The sequence below is a fragment of the Dunckerocampus dactyliophorus genome, chromosome 14 (assembly GCF_027744805.1).
Source record: "Dunckerocampus dactyliophorus isolate RoL2022-P2 chromosome 14, RoL_Ddac_1.1, whole genome shotgun sequence".
NCBI classification, from domain to species: domain Eukaryota; kingdom Metazoa; phylum Chordata; class Actinopteri; order Syngnathiformes; family Syngnathidae; genus Dunckerocampus; species Dunckerocampus dactyliophorus.
The window spans coordinates 1312272-1332305 of NC_072832.1; the positions used below are offsets into that span (position 1 = coordinate 1312272).

At 42.5% G+C, this 20034-nt stretch overlaps 1 protein-coding gene across 3 annotated transcripts in view; it reads left to right on the forward strand.

Annotated features, from left to right (window-relative positions):
- The first annotated feature begins 91 nt into the window (after positions 1-91).
- adam12b (ADAM metallopeptidase domain 12b) overlaps positions 92-20034 on the forward strand; it is a 54005-nt gene continuing 34062 nt past the window's right edge. For 2 of the 3 annotated variants that reach the window (XM_054798899.1, XM_054798901.1), the window contains exons 1-3: positions 92-566; positions 6942-7063; positions 7561-7634. In XM_054798899.1, coding sequence (XP_054654874.1) covers positions 452-566; positions 6942-7063; positions 7561-7634 — 311 coding nt within the window. In that variant the 5' untranslated portion in view covers positions 92-451. The remainder of the gene's footprint in view (positions 567-6941; positions 7064-7560; positions 7635-20034) is intronic. The other variant, XM_054798900.1, reaches the window with a different exon arrangement.

A 20034-nucleotide genomic window follows, 5' to 3' on the forward strand; every position in this document is an offset into this window, starting at 1 on the left:
TTAAAATTGTTGAAAATTACTATATTATAGTAATGGGACCTTTAAAATACCACCTTGTTGTGTCTTGTATGTAACCGGCCGGCGCTAGGACCCTGCGTGGTGCCCATCGCACATGTCTCCAAATGTGTGTTTCGGGGTCTTCTCCACACTCCAACATCCTTTCATTCAATGTTTATTGCCCTCGTGACTGCCATGCCCTCAGCAGACGAGCAACACAAGGAAACATTAAGCTAACACATGTATTCCCAACACCGTACTTGAATGTCATTCATCTAAAGGACTAAGGAAAACTTTCCCTCCTCTTCTCAAGTGTGACCACCCGCCACTTGACGCTGGAATCCAGGCGGTTGAAGCCGTACGTTCCCCGCAACACTTTTCACTACAGCTTTGCCTTGACCGGGTCTCCATTCCGGTTTTGGTTCGGCTACGGGAGTTTCCATCCGTTCCCACCATGGGAATGTGGCGGAGGAGGAAGAACTTAGTGTTCCTCGTCTTCGTCGCTGTCATCTGGTGCCTGACCTCGGCTATCGCTAACGTTGACGGCGACATTTACAACACTCTGGGGGGTAAGTGAAAGCAACATACCTGTCAAAGCCCTTCACTTTTTCGTGTTTGTATTGTCAGTACTACTACGGCCACGGATGTATATTCATGTTTAAATCTTTGTTTACCTTTCCACTGCAATACTTCACATTTTGATGCATGCTTTTATGCGTTTCATTTTATGTACAAGTCATAAGTCTGTGAACATAACTTAAACATGGCACAAATAGGCTGCTTTTTCAACTGATACGTTAGCAGGACCATTAAGCAGCAAATTATGAATGAAAAAATAACATATTGATCCAAAGTAGTATTCCAACTGCCCACTTCATTTGGTACACTTTCACAATGTAATAGTACATGAGTTGTGCAAGAAATTCTGTCTTTACAAAGATAATGCTCACTTTTGTTTGACAAGTAATATTTCATGTTTATTATTGTCTTTGTACTTTGCAGGGGTATAGAACTGCACTGCATCCTATTCAGAGGTGTTTATTTCTACGATTAACTCAATCTATATGTAGATTTTAATGTATTCAGCTTATGTTTTGGAACTTTTTGCAAAGTTTCACTGAAGAAATGTTTACCAGCAGGGTGATTAAAACTTTCACATCAACACAGGATGAATGTAGTGAGTAAAAATAGTTGTATGTGTGAACAATGAAGTAGGACAGCACGAGGCATCTCTTTGATATCAGCGGGATATCCACTCCACCGCCTCTATGAATTGTTTGTCATGGCTTTCCTCCAATTTACACCCGAAAACTTGGGTATACGATATAACGGGATCGGATGCAAAATCAGTATTAAAAAGGTACGAATATGTTTATTATTACAGCTGCAGCAGTGTAGAAGTGCACTTCATCATCATACTGACAGGTCCAACTGACCAAGTGTGTTTACAAGCTGTTGTCAAATGACAGGCAGGGCTTCTGTGTTGGAAATAGTTGCCAGATTGGTGATGAGAGCCAAAGCTGGGCTGCTGGACTCTTGCCCAAATCCAGCCTAAGTGCAGTTTAGTAGTTCAGTAGCCCAAACATGGATGAACTCCTGGAACGCAGCCAGATAAAGAGCCAAATGTGCACCAGAGTCTTATCATGGTATCAGGATGCTGCCAACACCCGCCGGCACTCGGCCACCTGAATAATACTGAAGTTAGTGATGCAGCACATAATCAGGACATTCTGTGGAAGTGCTTGTCTTGTGTTAAAGCAACTGAGGCAAAGGCACTGTTGATTCAACAGGACTGCCGTCTAAACAAAAAACACACGTCAACTATGACAAGTTGAGCTCCATCGAGTTAATCCATCTTTAACTTTCCCAGTTAATCGATCAAGGGAATTTAGTCGAATGCGGCTGAACATCGGTGAACTGTTAAAACCCCCAGAGAGGACATGCGTTTGGACATTTGAAAACTCGTAATGGTTAACAACTTAATTTTTTAAAACTTGAATAATGATTTGGAATGCATGAGAAAGTGGAACGGAAAGTGTAGCTGTCTTTGACTACATGGTCATTATTAACAAGTATATTGTACAACAAAGCAGCAACAGAACCGATGTTGTAATGGCGGTAAGGTGCCAACTGCCAGCATTTTTGTCGCTGATGAGTTCATTGTAAGTAACAGTACGGCAGTAACACACGAGTTCAACACCAAAAGCTGAGTAGCAAAATTTTAAAGCGCATGCAGAGATAGATAAAGCTGCTGATTGCTGAGCACTCATGACACGTCAAATGTGGCTACTGCCATCTTGTGGAGTTCCTGAAAAACTACATCAGTTGCCTACAGCCACAGCTGCTTATGTTTTTTGACCAGGCGCTAATTTGAGACCTTGGTGGTTATTTGCTTTTGTAGACCACACCCCCGGCGACTATATGAATTGAATAGAGGCGTTAACTGAGCATCTACGGTAAATATTACAGAGGAATCAAGCCTTGTACGTGCATGTTGTGTAAGAACGTAGTTCCCTACCCCTTGTAGAAATAAAAATAATCTTTCATTACTAGCCTGTTGAACACATTAAAACGAAAGAAAAACACCAAGGAGTGTTTAAATCAAGCGTTATCACTTTGGCCACGACAATCAAAACAGCAAAGAATGAAGCCTATGTATTTTTAAATCCGTGATAAATCCCCTCTGCCTGTCTCTCCTCTGCATATCAACTACTTGTCTGGGGGGGGGTCTGATCTCATCTTTTGAGCCCAGGAAGCTCAATAAATAATTAGCGAGACGACCAAATGACCTGGATTAGATTTGTGACTCTGATCTGGTCCGGCTGCAGCGTCAGACAGAATTCATTAGAAAGATTAGTACGTCTTCTGTTGGCCAAACAAAGACATTTTCCCTTCTTGCTCTCCGGGGGAGCGCAGTCCACCTTTTCAGCGGCGCAGTTTTTCTTCACCAGGATGTAACTTGCTGATGAATGGCTGCCATCCGGTTAAAACAACCAACGTCTGCTAAAACCATTTAGGAAATAACCTCAGCCTGGTCTGTCTTTCAAAGCCCGCGGGTGGCTTGTCACTTGACATTTGGAGGACAGGCTGGCATTGATTTGTTGTCTTCCTCTGTGAGGCCTCATTGGTCATCATGACTATCAGCGTGATTCAGCGTCTTCCTCCTTTTTTGCCCGAGGAAGACGCAATAGATACGCTGACGTTATTAGACGTCCGCTGGCATGCTTATACCGCTTGTAAAGGATGCTTTACAGATGTCATGACCGGAGACACAGCTGGAAGACAGACAATTCATCTTGAGTCCTGATGCAGAGTTTGATGGACGGATGTGTGGTTGCACTTCCTCCATCTCCTTTAGACAGGTGCAAAAGGCCAATCCCGGCCATGCATCCAGAGGGTACAATTTTTATTTGTGTCCAGGAAGGGTTATGAAAACACTACATATTTATTTAAAACGAGAAAACAACATAACTGGGTCTTTGGAAACTACTGTGGTGTCATGCGGGCCGAGGAAAAAGGTTATCATGACTGACTATTTCATTAGCCACATAAAAACGACATAGCACATTTTCAGTAAACGTTGTTGCGGGGTGCCGTCAAGGAAGACCATTTGATAGCTGTTGGTCATTTATTTACTTAGATTTTCAGGAAACTTAGTTCTGCATCAGTCAAGGATGGATGAGCTGTGGACCAACTAGTTAGTTTGCTAGTAGGATTACACAAAAACTACATAACCAGTTTACAAGAAACTTAGGACAGTAGTGTCTTTTGATCAATTAGTTGGTTAGCAGAACTGCACAAAATAGTGGTGTTGCACAGTTATTTATTTAGTTTGTGAGTTATAAAGTAACCTAGTACATTTCGGTGCAGATCTGTGAAAAAACTGGGAATAAATTTGACTTTCCTGAAGCAGTTGGTGACCTTTTCAGTATCCTTCTGTTTATGTCTACGTTGGTGTGCAAGTTCTCCTTTCACTTTGACGAAATCACAAGAGACATAAATATATGTGCGTCTTAAGGAATATGCATGAAAATCTTGAAATGCGCTTTTTTTAGAATGACCTAAAAAAAAAAAAACATGACATTGTCGGGCGTTTGTCCCCACTGCCTCAACTGGGAGGTGACCCAACACGTGTAATAAATTCCCACTAATCCCGTAATCCCCCTTTAAATTCGCATCAGGCCAAAATCTGGAGACTGGAATTGACTCCCTTGTGATAAAAGTGGGAATCTCCATCACCAGGATCCTCCTGTCAGTATTTTTCCCAGTGAACCCTTCACCTTAAAGATGATTCCATGTTTTTGCAATGGTTCAGCGAGGGGTCTGGGGGTCCCACAGCAGCTGGGATTAACACCTTCTCAACTTCTCCACTAATTACCGTGTTGTCACTTGGGAAATTAGATAGGAGGGAGTCGACTAGGGGTGTAACGGTACATTTATGTGTAATCAGATTTTTTTTTGGTATGCAACATTCGATACGGTACCAAGTGACAGGTCTACTCTGCAAACAAATACAGTGCCTCCCTGAGGAGGTGTTCAGGGCACGTTCGATGGATCGAAGGCCTCGGGGGAGACCCAGGACACGTTGGAGACACTGTCTCTCAACTAGCCTTGGAACGCCTCGGGATCTGCCGGGGGAGCTCGACAAATTGGCCGGGGAGAGGGAAGTTTGGGCTTCTCTGCTTAGGATGCTGCCCCCGCGACCCGACCACGGATAAGTGGTAGAAGATGGATGGATGGATGGAAAAAAAAATATTGAGTTCATTTTCATTTATTGTGTCATGAAAGTATTAATTTATCGTAAGACAGTTTTTTTCTGAATGACAAATCTCGTCATGTTTTATTCTTGCAAGATTTAGTGAAAGCTCTCGTGACACCCCAGATAGGTACTCATCGCAAATGACTGATGTAAGATGATCAACAGAACACATGGAATCGGAGTGACAGTCTAGCCTTTAGCCTGGTTGCCAGGCTCGTGCTACGACCGTGCTTCTGTTTGACGCGGGGCCACCTCCATCTGCCTCTAGAGCGCCGGTACGCGGCGTTTCTCCAAGCCGCGTCTTCATCATCTACAACGAAGCTCATGCTTTGATGCCCACTGAACCGAGCTCGATTGTGACTCATTGAAATTTGCTAAATTATACGTCTTTAGGTGCGTTCCACTTCATCGCGTCCACTGTAATTCCATTAACACAATCATGGGTGAGGAAGTTCCAAGAGAATTCAGAGGGACATCAATTAAAGTCTTTCCCTTTATTGCTTCCTTTTTTATTAGCCTTCAAACCGCAGCCTTTGTTTGAGTCACACTGCTCCATGTCCAAAGTAACTGAAATGTTCAAATGCTAGTATTTAATGCACTTGTTTTAAGGATGAACGTGCACTGAGGGCTGTTGCGGACCGTTTCAAGTGGATAGACGTGTGTAATTATGTCCAAAGAGTCATTGCGGGATTTTATCGTCAAAGAGGGCGACAGACTTTATTTAAAAACACAGTGGATCTGAATGAATACATCACCAGCAGAGTAAACACGGCGTGTATCAGTGTACTAGTGAACTCCCCGTGTGCCCCACACACATTCCCACAGATGCTTTACGCTCGCATCCCGGCGGATTTAGCAAACGGGCCGTGGCGTGAGGCGTGTGGAGGCTTTGCTGTGAAACCTTGAACACCCCCCTCCCCCCAGTTCTCACCCTTTGCTCGTCTTCCTTATTGGCTCTGGAACATTCGCCGGGCTTTGCCTGAAGCGCGACCGCCGCGGTTGTTAGTGAGAGAAGAGGGAATGCGGTTCCCGCATTTCGCCTGAAGACACTGATTCGTTTGAATGCATTTCATCATATGCTGGCTATATACATCCCATACTGTTTGCGCAAAGGGACCATCTTTGGAGCTTATTTTAATAATTCTGCTGTAACTATGTGCTAATTTAAGCGTGGTAATGGTAATGAGATTTGTAGCCACAAAACACTCTGATGCGAACTGAGTAAAAATGTCATCCTATGAGGGCTGTGGGCATTTTTACACTGTCATGCAAGCGTAAAAAGAAGTTAACTGCTGTTAATAATTACACGTAAAAAACAAATATTTTTAAAGACCTAGGATGAAGGGGTAGTGCAAAGTCACACATGTCGCTGTCGCAATTTAACAATTTAAATTGTCACGCAAGTGTTAAAGCACGTTACCCAAGTGTTAATAGCAACATGAGAAAAAAGTAAAGCACTTAACCTGAGTTTTTAAATACAAATGAAGGCCGGATGCAAAGTCTCACAGGCGCCTCTTGCGTTTTAACATTCTTTTCACACACGCAATTGTAAAAATAAGTTAACCGCCCTAAACTGTAACACGTGAAAAAACAATAAAACATTCAAGTGGAACTTTAAAGACAAAGGATCGATGCCGAATGCTAACTGCAGATGCTCCTCTTTCATTTTAACATTCTTAATTCTCACGCAAGTGTAAAAAGAAGGTAATTACTCTTAAGAGACACACACAAAAATGTGTCTGAACTCCGATAAGAAGTGTGTTGCATGCGGTGTATACAGTAATCCCCCGTGTCGTGATTAATCAGTTCCAGACCCGACCATGATAACTGCATTTCTGCAAAGTAGGATTCCTTTTTTATGACTGTAATATTTAGAGTATTTTTATACCTCTTAGATTTGGAACATTTACCTTTCAACATGTCTTAATGTTGCTAGAAATGGAAGTGGAGCACTGTGTGCAATGACAATAAACATCCAAAGAAAAGCCAAAGAAAAAGTCAACATACCAACGGTTAACCCTGTTTGATTTCCAGTAAGTCCTGTGTGATATCACGCATGATGGTGATGGTGATGATTTTTCCCAGACCCGTGTGCCTGCTCCCAATTTGTACCATGTGTTCAAAAGTCATCGCTCATGTCGAGGTCATGTGTTCTCATACTGTTTTTTTTTTGTTTTTTTTGCAGGAAGGGTCTCTGCCAAGGCTGAACATCAAGGCCAGGCAGCTCAACCACAACGCTACGGGACCACCGTACCACTGCTGCTGACGGGCCGGCACACGCGGCCACTCAGCCAACTGTCCCCAGGGGTAAGAACCATGATATTTATCACATCACCACAATGGCAGTCTGTAGACCTCAGCCAAGGTCTAATTTGGATCAGCACCATCAAAGACAGCCGCATCCTACATAAGGGAATTTAGTCAGGCGCACATCGTTGGTGTGTCTGTGCATACTGCATATTGAATCTAAAGTACATGTGCTATATGGACAAAAGTCTTGGGACATACCTCAAGGGGTGTGGCCTAGACTTTGACCTGAGGAATTTAGCTTAACAAGATATTTTGGAGAATTTTTGCCGGGGACCACCTGTTCTTCCATTTTGCAGCTGGGCTCATGTCCCAATTCTTTTGTCCACGTGGTGTATTTTATTGGGAAGGATGCGGAAGCTGTCTTCCTCTCCCTCCAGCTCTATTGTGCCTCTTCACATCCTGCTTTGTGCGAACCAGAGGTGAAGTGTGACACGTAAACAGGGAGTATAGCTGACATGAACACCATCCCCCATTTTTTTTTTTTCATGTTTCAGGGTTATCCTCCGTCACTGCGGCTGCTGGTACTCGTGGAAGGTGAGCAGCTGGTCCTGCTGCTGGAGAAAAATGAGTGAGTTTGAAATGTAATTTGTCTTGGTTGTGGTGGTCATTGCGAGCAAAAGGGGACAGAGGAGAGGAAACATTTATTTATTAATCACAAACAGATGAATGTGCACTCCCCCGCTGCCTATGCAAGTATAGACGATGATATAGTATATTCAAGGAGGGAGAAAATAATATGTCCCCCAGTGGTTTTGCCCTTTTCAAAGTTCACTTTCTGTGAGATGAAAGCTGATAGAGAAGAAGGCAGAGAATAACTCTGAGAACGTGCTCGTTCTCTCCTCTTTCTCTGTTCTCATCACCCCCCTCCAGACGGCCCAGAATAACAGTCAATGGTGAGGGGTGGGGATCACGCGGAGTTCATAAATATGGCAGTATGTACATAAACACTGGGGGGAGGGAAGACGAGAAGAGCGTGCACAGGCGAGGAAATGTTACAGTCTCCATAGTATGATGCCATCGCTGACTCATGCCTCGTGTTCTGCCAGTGGTTCTTATTCACAGGGAGTGGAGCTGCAATATTTCACTCATTTGACGTTTTTGACAACAAAAGTTGCCGAGTAACAAGCATAGCACAAAAACACAACCTGATGTTGCTGATGAACTTTCAAAACAATAATGCTTGCCAGCTGCGATGTCGCAACGAGTTTTTCAAATGAATATATACATTCAAAGTTCACGTTTTGACTGTAAATTACATTTGTGGCTGCAACGCTTTGGAAGACGTGCAAGCATGCAACAATTTTTTATCATCATTAAAGAAATGGTCAATGACTTCTGGTCAATGTACTTGCCAGGTCCCGCCTGCGCCCCCGCCCGTGCCATATTTTTCAACCAATCTTGCTCAAATTTTACAGACTTAAGCGGCGTTTACACTTGCATGCATTTTGCCTCCACATTGTCTCGCAATTTGCCGTGGCAATGCGTGTCATTTATTTCTTTATTTATTTATGGCACGCCTGAAAAGCATGAAGACTAGTTTGCGAAATGTTTGCATTCTGTTGATGCATAACTTACACACTTGGCACGCAATTCGTGAACGAAAATGGTGCACATCGGCACGAAATGACCACACTCCCACACAACTTATTTATACCATGTCAAGTACTGTTTACGTCTAGCACAGGACAGCAGTACGTGAGATGTGCATTGTTCCTGCATGGGTATGCGTTGTCACTAGGGATGTCCGATAATATCGGCTCACCTGGGCTTGATAAGTTGAAACCACGGGCATGGGTGTGCCGCAGATAGCACCGACGTTAGCTAACTCATTAGCTTGTAGCGGCGCCGGCACGGTCTCATTGTCTCTCTTGTCAGTCGTCATTTTTACCCATGTCCAGGGTCACCAAATGTGGAGATGCGATTCACAACAAGACAGGAGTCGAGGTACGTGACATCAGTCAGTTTACTCTCAACCACAAGCAACAACTCTTTAGCAATAGCTAAGTGGCTACAACAACCTCCTATAGATAGATAGATAGATAGATAGATAGATAGTTAGATAGATAGATAGATCGATTGGGCAATTGTCCTGATTGTTATATAATCATGACTCTAAGATATGTATAGTGTTGCTATCTAGTTGGGTGTGCACCACTGTTCTGTTAACAGTTTTTTTCCATCAAACAACCTACCATCCATCCATCCATCCATTTTCCTCCCCTTATCCGGGTCCAGGTCACAGGGACAGTAGTCTCAGTAGGGAAGCCCAGACTTCCTAGTCCCCGGCCACCTCTTCCATTTCCACCCTGAGGACACCATGGCGTTCCCAAGCCAGCTGTGAGACATAATCCCTCCAGCGTGTCCTCGGTCTGCCCCGGAGCCTTCACCCGGCTGAGCATGCCCAGAACACCTCACCAGGCAGGGGTCCAAACAAACTAGACTATCAGATCATATGTTTTAACCAAACCTGTCAAGTAGTAGTGCCTCTAATTGTAAATGAGAAGCACATTTTCATATCCACATACATCTTTCTTCTAGGTTTTAAAGCAGTATACTGTATGTCTTGTATAGCCAAAGCTGACATATTGCTAATTTTCCTTGAAAGTGTAAGGTGAAATTTTCCCTGACAGACAAAATGAATGACTTTTTTTTTTTTTACACAGTCGTGTTCAGTAGGACCCATTAACCAGTTTTAAAAATAAACTCTCTTCATAGTCTCCCTGCCCACACCTCGCAAATCCACTTCCTTCGATCGAGCCTCCTTGCCCTCCGATTCTTCCTGCGACCTGTGAGCTGTGAGTCATCCGTCACCAGCTTTGAGGTCCTGGTGTATGCCGCCATTCCCATCCGCTCCACTCGCCGCCAGGCCAGATGTGTCCTCTTGATACGTGCGGCCACATCTGCACACGTAGTCTCTGACCTCGCTTTGTCTCGTCACAAGCAAATTTCGGGGATTGATCCACCTAGTCCTGAAACGGAACTGATGACGACAGCAGATGTACGCAGTTTTATCCTACCAGAGTGTTAAGTGCGTATTTTCTTGCCGCCTGCCCGCCCACTGGCTCACGCACGTTGTCAGTAAGAATATTTCTGCTGGTTATTCCTCCTGGCTTGTATTTATTATTTTGTTCACACCAGTCTGTGGTGAATGTTCAGCACTGCGGGGCTGCATGCGACTCACACTTGTGACACTACCCATGCCAAATGATTGGCTCTAATCCTGACCTTTCGGTCTCATCATAGTTCCGTATGACCTTTTGAGCTGAGCAAATAAGAGCATCGCTTGCTGGAAATTGTCCAACAGCCACAAGATTGGTTAAAAAAAAAAACTCTTATTGCTGTGGGGTGAATTTAGCAGAACAACATACCGCCCTCCTAAATAATTTATCAGCTGTACAGGTCATATTTTAAGTAGCATTTTGTCATGCAAGTGTAACAAGAAGTTAGCCACACAATAACATCAATATGTACAAGCTTCAAGGCATTTTGACACAAAACCACTGTAAGCGGTAAGGCCATGATATATTTTTTCAGTTTTTGAATACAGTGCATACGTTTCTGTGCAAAAGCCTTCTAAACTGTTAGCATGTGACTTGTCTTCCTGCTGGGAGCGTGATACATATGAACCACAGAAATGATACGATGTAGATCTGATATATTATTAGCTCATTACGCTACAACTCTCCCAGCCATTATGAGCCACCATTATCCGCCTCTCGTCCTTTTTTCTTAACACAACTCATTTGTTCGCGCTCCCGAGCAGCCATGTGCAGAAAACCTTGTTCGCTTCCCAATGAGAACATTTCCTTTCATTCTTCTGCGGCAGGAAGAGACAAGAGGAAAGAGTCCTTCTGAAACACATGGCAACACTGCAACAACAGCATTATGTTTGTGACTGAAATCCCCATAGCAACATCCTCTGTGTGCTTTCAAAGGGGAAGAAGATGAGCTAGCTGCTGAGTAGATAGACCCAGTTTGAGCTTTTTCTTATCTCCAGCTGTTTCTTCCCAGTTCTAGCCAAGCGCTCGCCACGCAACCTTGGGTGTTGGGACAGTGATGGCTTCCGTTTGATGCCAAAACGAGCGTGTTGTAATTTGGTTCCGTGTCCCTGCTGACGGTGTTGCGGATGCCAAGGCATTTTCTTCCGCCTGTCACAATTTGTTCATGCCTAAATGCAAAATGATGCGCGGGTTGAGGGAGAGGGAAGACATTAAAGAGTTTTTGGTACTATACTTGCTACTGATTATAGAGATACATCTACAGTGGACTATCTAAATTCAAATGCCCTTAACCTTTTATATACCGGATTGACCCGGATATAGGGCAGAAAGTATGTAAAAAGAAAGTTGGAAGAACATGTTGTCTTATATTTGAGCTGTAGAGATTTGACCGCTCAGGACAAAATGGCTAAAGCAGCTATCGCTTCATTTGATTTAGTGCTTATTTGATGCGGAAATCACCATTACATTGGACAAACCAGATGCATTTTGAATGTTTTGTTTTGTTTTGTTGTTTTTGTTTGCTAATTTGTAACGATTGTCCACAGGAAATTGTAAAACATTAAAAGGAACAAGAGTAAAAGAAGGTTAGAAAAAGAAAATGCAATGTACAATAACAGTTTTTCAAAAGAAATGCATTTGTCAGTGAAAAAGCAAAGGCAACATGCTCAAGCAATGAACCAGTTAAAACTATTCATGTGAGCACTGTTGTTTTGATTTTCACCATTGTTTAAGGCTCTTGTTAAGATCATTACTGTTAGTCTCTCATTTTAAATGAGGTGGTAGAAAGTTCCAAAACTGTGCCCCCTTTACAAAAAGAATAGACTGACAAAATGAAGTCTTGCATCATGGGACACGGCAATCACCACCGCTGGAGGCTCGTATGGTCGCTCTGTGAGAGCTCTGACGCCTAGTGGCCAATGTAGAAAACAACGGACACCTGATTATTTAGACATTTATAAGCAGTTTAAGAGTACTAAAATTCATAACATTTTCAAAAGTAAAAGAGTTGTGATTTCTTAAAATGCGGCAGTGGTGCCATCTCGTTGGTTTCCGGTCCATGATTTTTATTGCCCGCTTGTATATTGAGATGACGGGTGTTCATGTGGTTGGGGAAGCTGGTGACCAAGATGGAATGCAGTATGACAGATGAGAAAGGATCATTGCATGCTTGCACTGTTTTGCAGCTCGATGTGACATGCGTGAAGTGACTCGCCTACGCAGTACACATTCTAATCCCAACACAGTTAAACTGCACATCTTGGAGTGGCCTTTTATTGTGGCCACCTGTGCAATGCTCATGCTGTGCAATGAGCATCTTGATTTGCCACACCTGGGAGATGGATGAATGAATGCTCACTAACACAGTTTTTTTTTTTAACAAAGCAGTCGTCCCTATCACAGTTTTTCAAAAATATATTAATGAATAAATAATGCTGGTTGAATTCATGGCTGAATATGGCATATTATTAGTCACAAATATGCACATTGAAGCAAATTTGATGTATTCCATCCATACATTCATTTTCAGCCTAGAGGAACTCATTCAATCCCAGCTGTTTTTCAAAAGACAAACCCTCCAGCACCGGATATTTAAGACTATTTTGACTGATCTTTCAAGGCACACAGAATATTGTTTTCTATGGTTATATAAATATGGAACCTACCAAAAGAAACATTAGACTCTCATCTTTCATCAGAAAAAAAAAGTTTGTTTCGACCATTTTTCATTCTTTAGTAATCAGCAGTAGAACATAGGTTTGTTTCAGGAAAATATCAGTTCCCGACTAAAACATGGAGAAAACCAGCTTTTTGTGGAAAGATACATTTCAAGCATAACTTTCACTTTGAGACAATTTTTTTGCTTTTGTGACAGCTCATATATCTAACCAACGATACCACAACACAAACAACACAAAAAAGGGTTGTTTTACATCAAAATAACAATTTATCTGCAAATATAACACCAGGAACTGTTTACAGTTTTCACGTTGGTAATTAAACTGTGCGTGTGCATGAGTTCAAATTTCCCTACAATGACAATAACCTTCTGCATGCTACACTCCTCCACGCTCTTCCGTGTCCTTCTTTTGTTCGGTGTGTTTTTACATGCAAACCATCCACACCGAGCTCTTATCAAATGCACTTCTCTTCTGCCACCTTGTGGCCGTTTTTATGGCTTAAAACTGCTCGAAAGGTACTTCTTTCAGTCTGCAGATGCGTCATAACATCTTTTTGCCTCTCTTGCGCAAAAAAATTTAAAAGACGTACAAATACGTCTTTGAGATTGGGCGTTATTGGGTGTATAAAAATGTATAAAGATTTCTTTCATATTGAATGAGTTAAGAGCACTAGAGAAAGTGTGTAAAAACTTATAAATGAGCCTCTCTTGAAACACCTTTGGCTGACCTGTGTGGGGTGTGTGTTTCTGAGTCCAACATCCATTACCTGCAGTGATGTTTTGGGAGGTGGCAGAGTGTGCTCTCCGGATGTTGATGGTGCATAATATCATCCTGAGCATCATTTATCGCCATGAGAGGCATTGTATTACCTTTCTGCAGGCAGATAATAATAAAATGCACATGTGAAGTGTGCGTTCATGTGTTAGTTTGTGACAGGATACAGCCATTAGTGTGCTATTTGTCTTGGGAGATGACTGGTTAAAACAGCTTGCACTTTTAGACTCCAGCCCAGCAAACCCTTTTTCCATAAAAGCGTGATGTAAGACTTTTAATGTGATAAGAAATAGCGAGACTCGCATTTCTTGTTTTTTTTTTATATATAGTTGCATGTGGCACACATCGAGTAAAAACATGAGAAATAAGAAATATTCTAGTTCAACAGACTCCCTGGTGGTTGGCTAGCCTCCATAGTGTCCCTCAACCCTCCTGGGGAGATGAAATCCAGATTCATTTCATGGTGCAGATCACATGTGTGTCAAAAAACACACTATACTGTCCGTCTAAACATCACAAACACAAACAAATTTCCGGTGTATAAGACGCACCGGTGCTTAAGCCGCACCCACTAAATTCGGAGAGGAAAAACCTACTTGTACATACACTATATAAGCCGCACCGGACAATAAGCCGCACATGTCCACGTCATAAAATGGCATTTTGTGGCTCGCACGAGTCCGTTAGGACCAGGTAGCTCCTTATTTGACAGGAGCCAATCATTAGCTATGAAAAAACTGAGCTGGTCAACCCAGAGGCGAGAGGCTCCTCTGGCTCCCTCTGGTGGACAGAGGCAGCTGAATGAATCAGCTTTGAAATGCTTTGAAAGAATGAAATGCTTTGCTGGGACGAAATGCATTATGTGAAGAAGTTAAAATAGCGGTTGTTTTTTATTTGACTGTACTTGCAAGGTATATCACCATATCACCTCCACGTGAGCCAGCAGCCATTATGGCTCACGTTACGCCGCATTAGCATTGGTTATGGATGGTTCACCCATAGCATCAGCTTCATGCTATCATCGCCTCCATCTTCGACGAGGTAAATGGGGCGAAGACCAACAGATTCTATGCTGTTATCTTTTGGGAACCTCGGTGCAGATCAGCAGAAGTGTTTAATGGCGTGGAGGGGTGGGGGGAAGCATAGCTGGGTGCTCTCTGTCATATTAAAGCATGCAACTCAGCCTACTTCTTTCTTGTGCGGAATAAAATGATTGATACCTAATGAAGTGTCCAGTGAGTGTGTCTTTTCTACAGTGCTGGTTCATGTTATCTGCGTATTCTATAAAGGGATTGCTGTTCTTTGCTGATAAATTGTGCTTTTGTGACTTCACAGCATCAGTATTCACGAATATTCTGTGCTCGTGTGTTGAATGAAATCCCACCTTCACAAAGTGTCTGATGTGCAGCCATGAAGCTGTAACGCAGCAATGTGGAGGATAACAATGCCAGGGGCTCATTTAGCACCGCATACTGTGGTCGTGACAGAAGGTAATGCACATTCAACTTTTCCTTTTAAGGGCGTACGCGGCACAAGCTAACTATTCTTTTCCTGAACCGCTTGCGTGTCTTTCAAAGCATTTTGAGCACAATGCATAGACTTTAATCCTTGCTTTTGCACTTGTACTTATTTTTTGATGTATTTTAATCATCGGGACTATTCAGTTCCAATGCCTTTGAGGATGGTACTGTTTTTGTATAGCGGACGGAAGGCGCTTTAAAGGCACATACAGTACCTTCAGTGGCTCAGTGTATACAATGATTCTTTTTTGTTGACTATCTCGCGGGCCTGAACATTTTATTCCTCAGGGTCATTCACAGAAAAACACATCATAATAAAAATATATATTTGTATGTTCATGGAAATGCCCTCATCCACATGTCGGCGAAACATCTCAAAGTAAACATGCTGTTCTTTTTGTGACAGCCATTGTTGCTCATTAAGAGCTGTATTTGCTTTGCTTTGTCAATATTTGAATAGGTTCAGCCCATTAGCCAGCCAGCCAGACAGTCAGTTTGTTTGCACGTTTATATTGGCAAATTTTACTCCACTTTTTCATTGATCTGCTTTACAAGTCTGCCACTGGTGATGGCAAACAGTCCCACGGTCGATCGTCTTTCCAGATATATGGAAAATGACGGTGACTGTTTTTTTTTTTTTTTTTTTTTAATATTTACACATTTTACTCAGGCAAGCTACGCACCTTCAATAGTTAGATAATAGTTAGAATAGTTTCGCCCAGGCCCCAGTGTGCCTCTGTCTAGCCTGCCTAGCTACATAACAGACCTATTATTTACATTTTTATGTTACATTATATCTTATTTTAATCAATCATTGTTATATTTTGTCAAACATGATGAAAAAAATATCCATATATTAGAGCTAGATTAGATAGCATTTTATTAATTGGTTGGCCATGTTCTCTCAGGGAAATCAATTGTTGAACTTTTTTGAAAATTGTTTTACAAATAAAGGCTTAATTATATCTTATTTTAACACAGCAAAATTATGAAAAATATGTAACATTATTGCATATTATTGCTTTAAAAATGTGTTGTTTTTTTTAAAAAGGCTCAAATTCCAACTTTGTTGCAGGTTAATTTTTAAACAAGTAACTATTTGGGGAAAAAATATTTTAGTTCATTTAGCCATTTTTATGCTTTGAAAATGCTTTTGGACTTTTTTGACTAATAATAGGCCATATTCAACCATAAAAAGTAATTTTTTTGAAAACTGTGATAGCGTGACGCTGCGAAATTTAAAGCACGAAGTGACCGTATAGCATTCAGTCAAACAGTTTCATTTATTCATGGAAAAAATATGTAGAATTATTTGAGCTGTACATAAAATGCCCTAACTATTGACGTCTGGTCCTCTCTGCTGTTGAGTAAATAAATAAAGTATGAGGAGCTAAGGTAGTTGGCAAAGGGGGGCCACAATATCAATATTTTGTTAGAACAAATAAAAGGCAAAAATGAAGGGAGTCTTTTAAACAAGGGCAGAAGACGTGCAGTCGTGCACTCGACTGTCCAAATGATTTAGCTCTTTTGATATGGCCGTGGAAAGCGAGGGGGTGACACTGAGCCGTGTGTAGAATCTTTTGGAACACGGCCACATGTGGAAATAGAATAGGACTTGTCTTCCGCAGTAGTATGTCGTCGCCTTCCAAAGTGTGGCCTCCAGCAGCTCCACTTGTAGGAAGGCTTTGGGTTCCACTGGGGGAGGGGAGGGGGGGCGAGAAGCGATTAAAACAAAATCACTGAGGTTAGCAGTTAGTCTTCAAAGGAAGCGAGGAGCCACGCTTCTTGTCAGTGGTTTTTCACACTGGAGGGCTTATGTGATGGTGAATTATTACATGTTCCAAAATGTAAATGAGACCGCTCTCAACCTCCTTGGATATGGAGGACGCAGCTTGTGACAAACATTCATCAAATAATCCTATCCTTGGTGACTTTTTTGTGTTTATGATGTCATTTCAGATATGGTCGCTTTTATGGGGTTTTGGGCTCACAAAGGAGTCTGTAATGAGTTTTCTGCTGCATCCTTGTCAGCGGCATGCCTGCATTGTGACGGCCGTATACTGTATATCGCTGCTGGGTTGTTCGCACACGGTCGTGGTGGCCCGCAAACCAATTATGTCAAGGAATGGGAGAGAGCGACAGATACGGTGGATTGGAGGTGGAAAGGTCGGGAAAAGAATAACAACAGTGCATACGCAGTACATTGCTGTATTTGTAATGTTTGGGGTGAGTGACATTTATATGATACTGCTGGAGATAAACCAGCACATACGCTACATACTTGTACACAGAGACATGTTTTTTCAGTGAAAGCCCCTGCTAGAGTAGTGATTCACAACACCTTAAGCCAGTGCTTCTCAAATAATCCCCAATTTATTTAGGTGTTGTGTGCCTTTTCCGGAAATGACTCTCTTCAGATTTCTGTCTGGCAAAAATGGCCTACAAATTGGAGCTCACAGGCGTTTGATAGCTTGCAAATACATTTTCCTCTGGACCATTTGTATGCACATAAATTACCTACAACATTGTTTTATGAGGCTTTATGAGTTCACGCTGATCGATTGTTTGTGAGGCCCCGAATAAACAAACGGGATAATTTTGAGGGCCATTTATTTTCCTTTCTTCTAGCCATTAAGGAGCAGCTCATTCATCACAATTAACCTGTGCGGCCATTAGCGCATCCTTAATTAGACGCTGTGTCTGGAGACTCACAACACTGCCTCCGAATCGATTATCACTGAGTCGAGCAATTAGAGGAGCTCAGCACCGCAAAGACAAAACAGACTTTTCACTTCAAAATGTAACGTCAGTAAGCATGGAGGCACACTAGATTCATTTATGAGTATTGTGATCGAAATTGAGAGCTCACGGGGTGTTGATGGATGCGCTCACAGAAAAAGACTTTGGGGAGGGAAAACAGTCGGTGGACACACGTCGTCAAACCTACGCAATGTTAATCTTGCCAAGTTGTTGACGAGAGGCGGCTTTTAACATGTCACGTTAATACACGATGCATCATCGTGGCCTAAGCTGGCTTTCCCAGTCATGTCGCCTGTACAGTCGCACGGGAGTATTCACTGGGAATTACGGCTCACGTGCCGCCACTAATCCAATATCGAGTGCCGAAAAACACATCCTCACTTGCCCTCATGGCGGTCATGTATGATATTATTACATTATAATATATCTTGTATATTCAATTATTGATAAAAACATTAATAAATAAATATTTTAAAGATTGACACACTTAGAAAAGAATACATGAATATAAACCACTGTACATACTGTGCACATAGGATGTGCCATGTGAGCTTGTGTTCAAATTGCATTTAGTCTTGCAGGCGTTTTTACCTTCTTAAAATATTGTCCCAGGCTAGTCTGGAAGGATAAAGCCTACGGCTGGGCGATATATTGGTATTATTAATATATTGATATTTCTTTTAAGCGAGATATCAAAAACAACCATATCGTTCATATGGATATCGACTGGATTTGCACTGCAACTCTTATCGAGGAAAAGGCTTCTTGAGACGTCATCTGTACTTCTGTGTAGAAGGTGTCGGACGTTTCGCTCCTCATCCGAAGAGCTTCGTCAGCAAACTAATAAGTGCTGGTAGCTTAGGCCTTAAATACAGTAAGAGTGGGCGGAATTGGTGTGCCAACACCCTCCTCCTATTGGTTCGTTACACTAAGCCTGGGCGGAGCAGTGGTATAATCCTATCCTGTTATTCACACTTACGATAAAAGGGAAGTGTCACTCCCTGAATTGGGTATGAACGACTCTGATACTGGCTTGTTAGCATCTATTGTTCTGGCTCGGCCCTGCCTTCACCTCATTTGCAAGACTAAGAGCTGTGGGTTTTGGTCTCAGTAACCTGCTGAACACAGGGTCCAAATTAAACCTCAAACCACCATTCCGATTCAAAGATGGGTTCTGTTGTTTGACAAAAATAGCTTCCTTTACTCCTCTTTCAAACCATCTGTTTTCTTTGGCCAAAATCTTTACCTCGCTGTCCTGAAAAGAGTGATTGGTAGCTTTCAGGTGTAGATGTACTGCTGATTGAGGACCACTAGCATTGTCCCTGCGATGTTGATAAAGCCTTTTTTGGAGCATTTGCTTAGTTTCCCCAATGTAGTGCTCTTTGCATTCCTCATCTTTACAGTGGATGGAATAGACCACATTGCTCTGTTTCTGGTTTGGAGCCTTGTCTTTAGGATGCACTAATTTTTGTCTCAGGGTATTTACTGGTTTGAAATAGGTAGGAATTTTGTGTTGCCATAAGATCCTCTGGAGTTTTTCGGAGACCCCCGCTACATAAGGGACTACCACTCCTCTCCTTTAGGAACCAATAGGAGGAGGGTGTTGGCACACCAATTCCGCCCACTCTTACTGTATTTAAGGCCTAAGCTACCAGCACTTATTAGTTTGCTGACGAAGCTCTTCGGATGAGGAGCGAAACGTCCGACACCTTCTACACAGAAGTACAGATGACGTCTCAAGAAGCCTTTTCCTCGATGGACAACTCCTGTACGACTGAGAGCCTACACAGACGCACTGCAACTCTTAGCATCTCAGTCATCACGCTGCACTGTGTGTGAGCTTCTGCCCCGCCCCGTTCAAGCAGGAGGAGGGAGGATGCGTGGAGCAGAACCCCGGCAACTTAGTCTTTGATGAAAATGGAGGACGCGACATTGTCTGCGGTGGAAGAATTAGTCATAATGTGGCCTTAATAATCCGCCGTAGCTCAGTAATTTGGAGGTACTTCGGATTCAGAACATTAAAGAAATCTTTTTCACCACCTTAAAACTTGGCACAAACTCCAATATGAGGAATGTGTGAAGCTGCGTTCTGGCTGCACAACTCCTCCTGTCGTTGCAACAGTGGAAAAACACTTTAAAAACCTGCTGAAAACGATGGACTCGCGATGTCCAGCGAGCTTCGCAGTCACAAATATTTAGCACGACAAGCTCTACCACAAATGTACAAGGAAGTC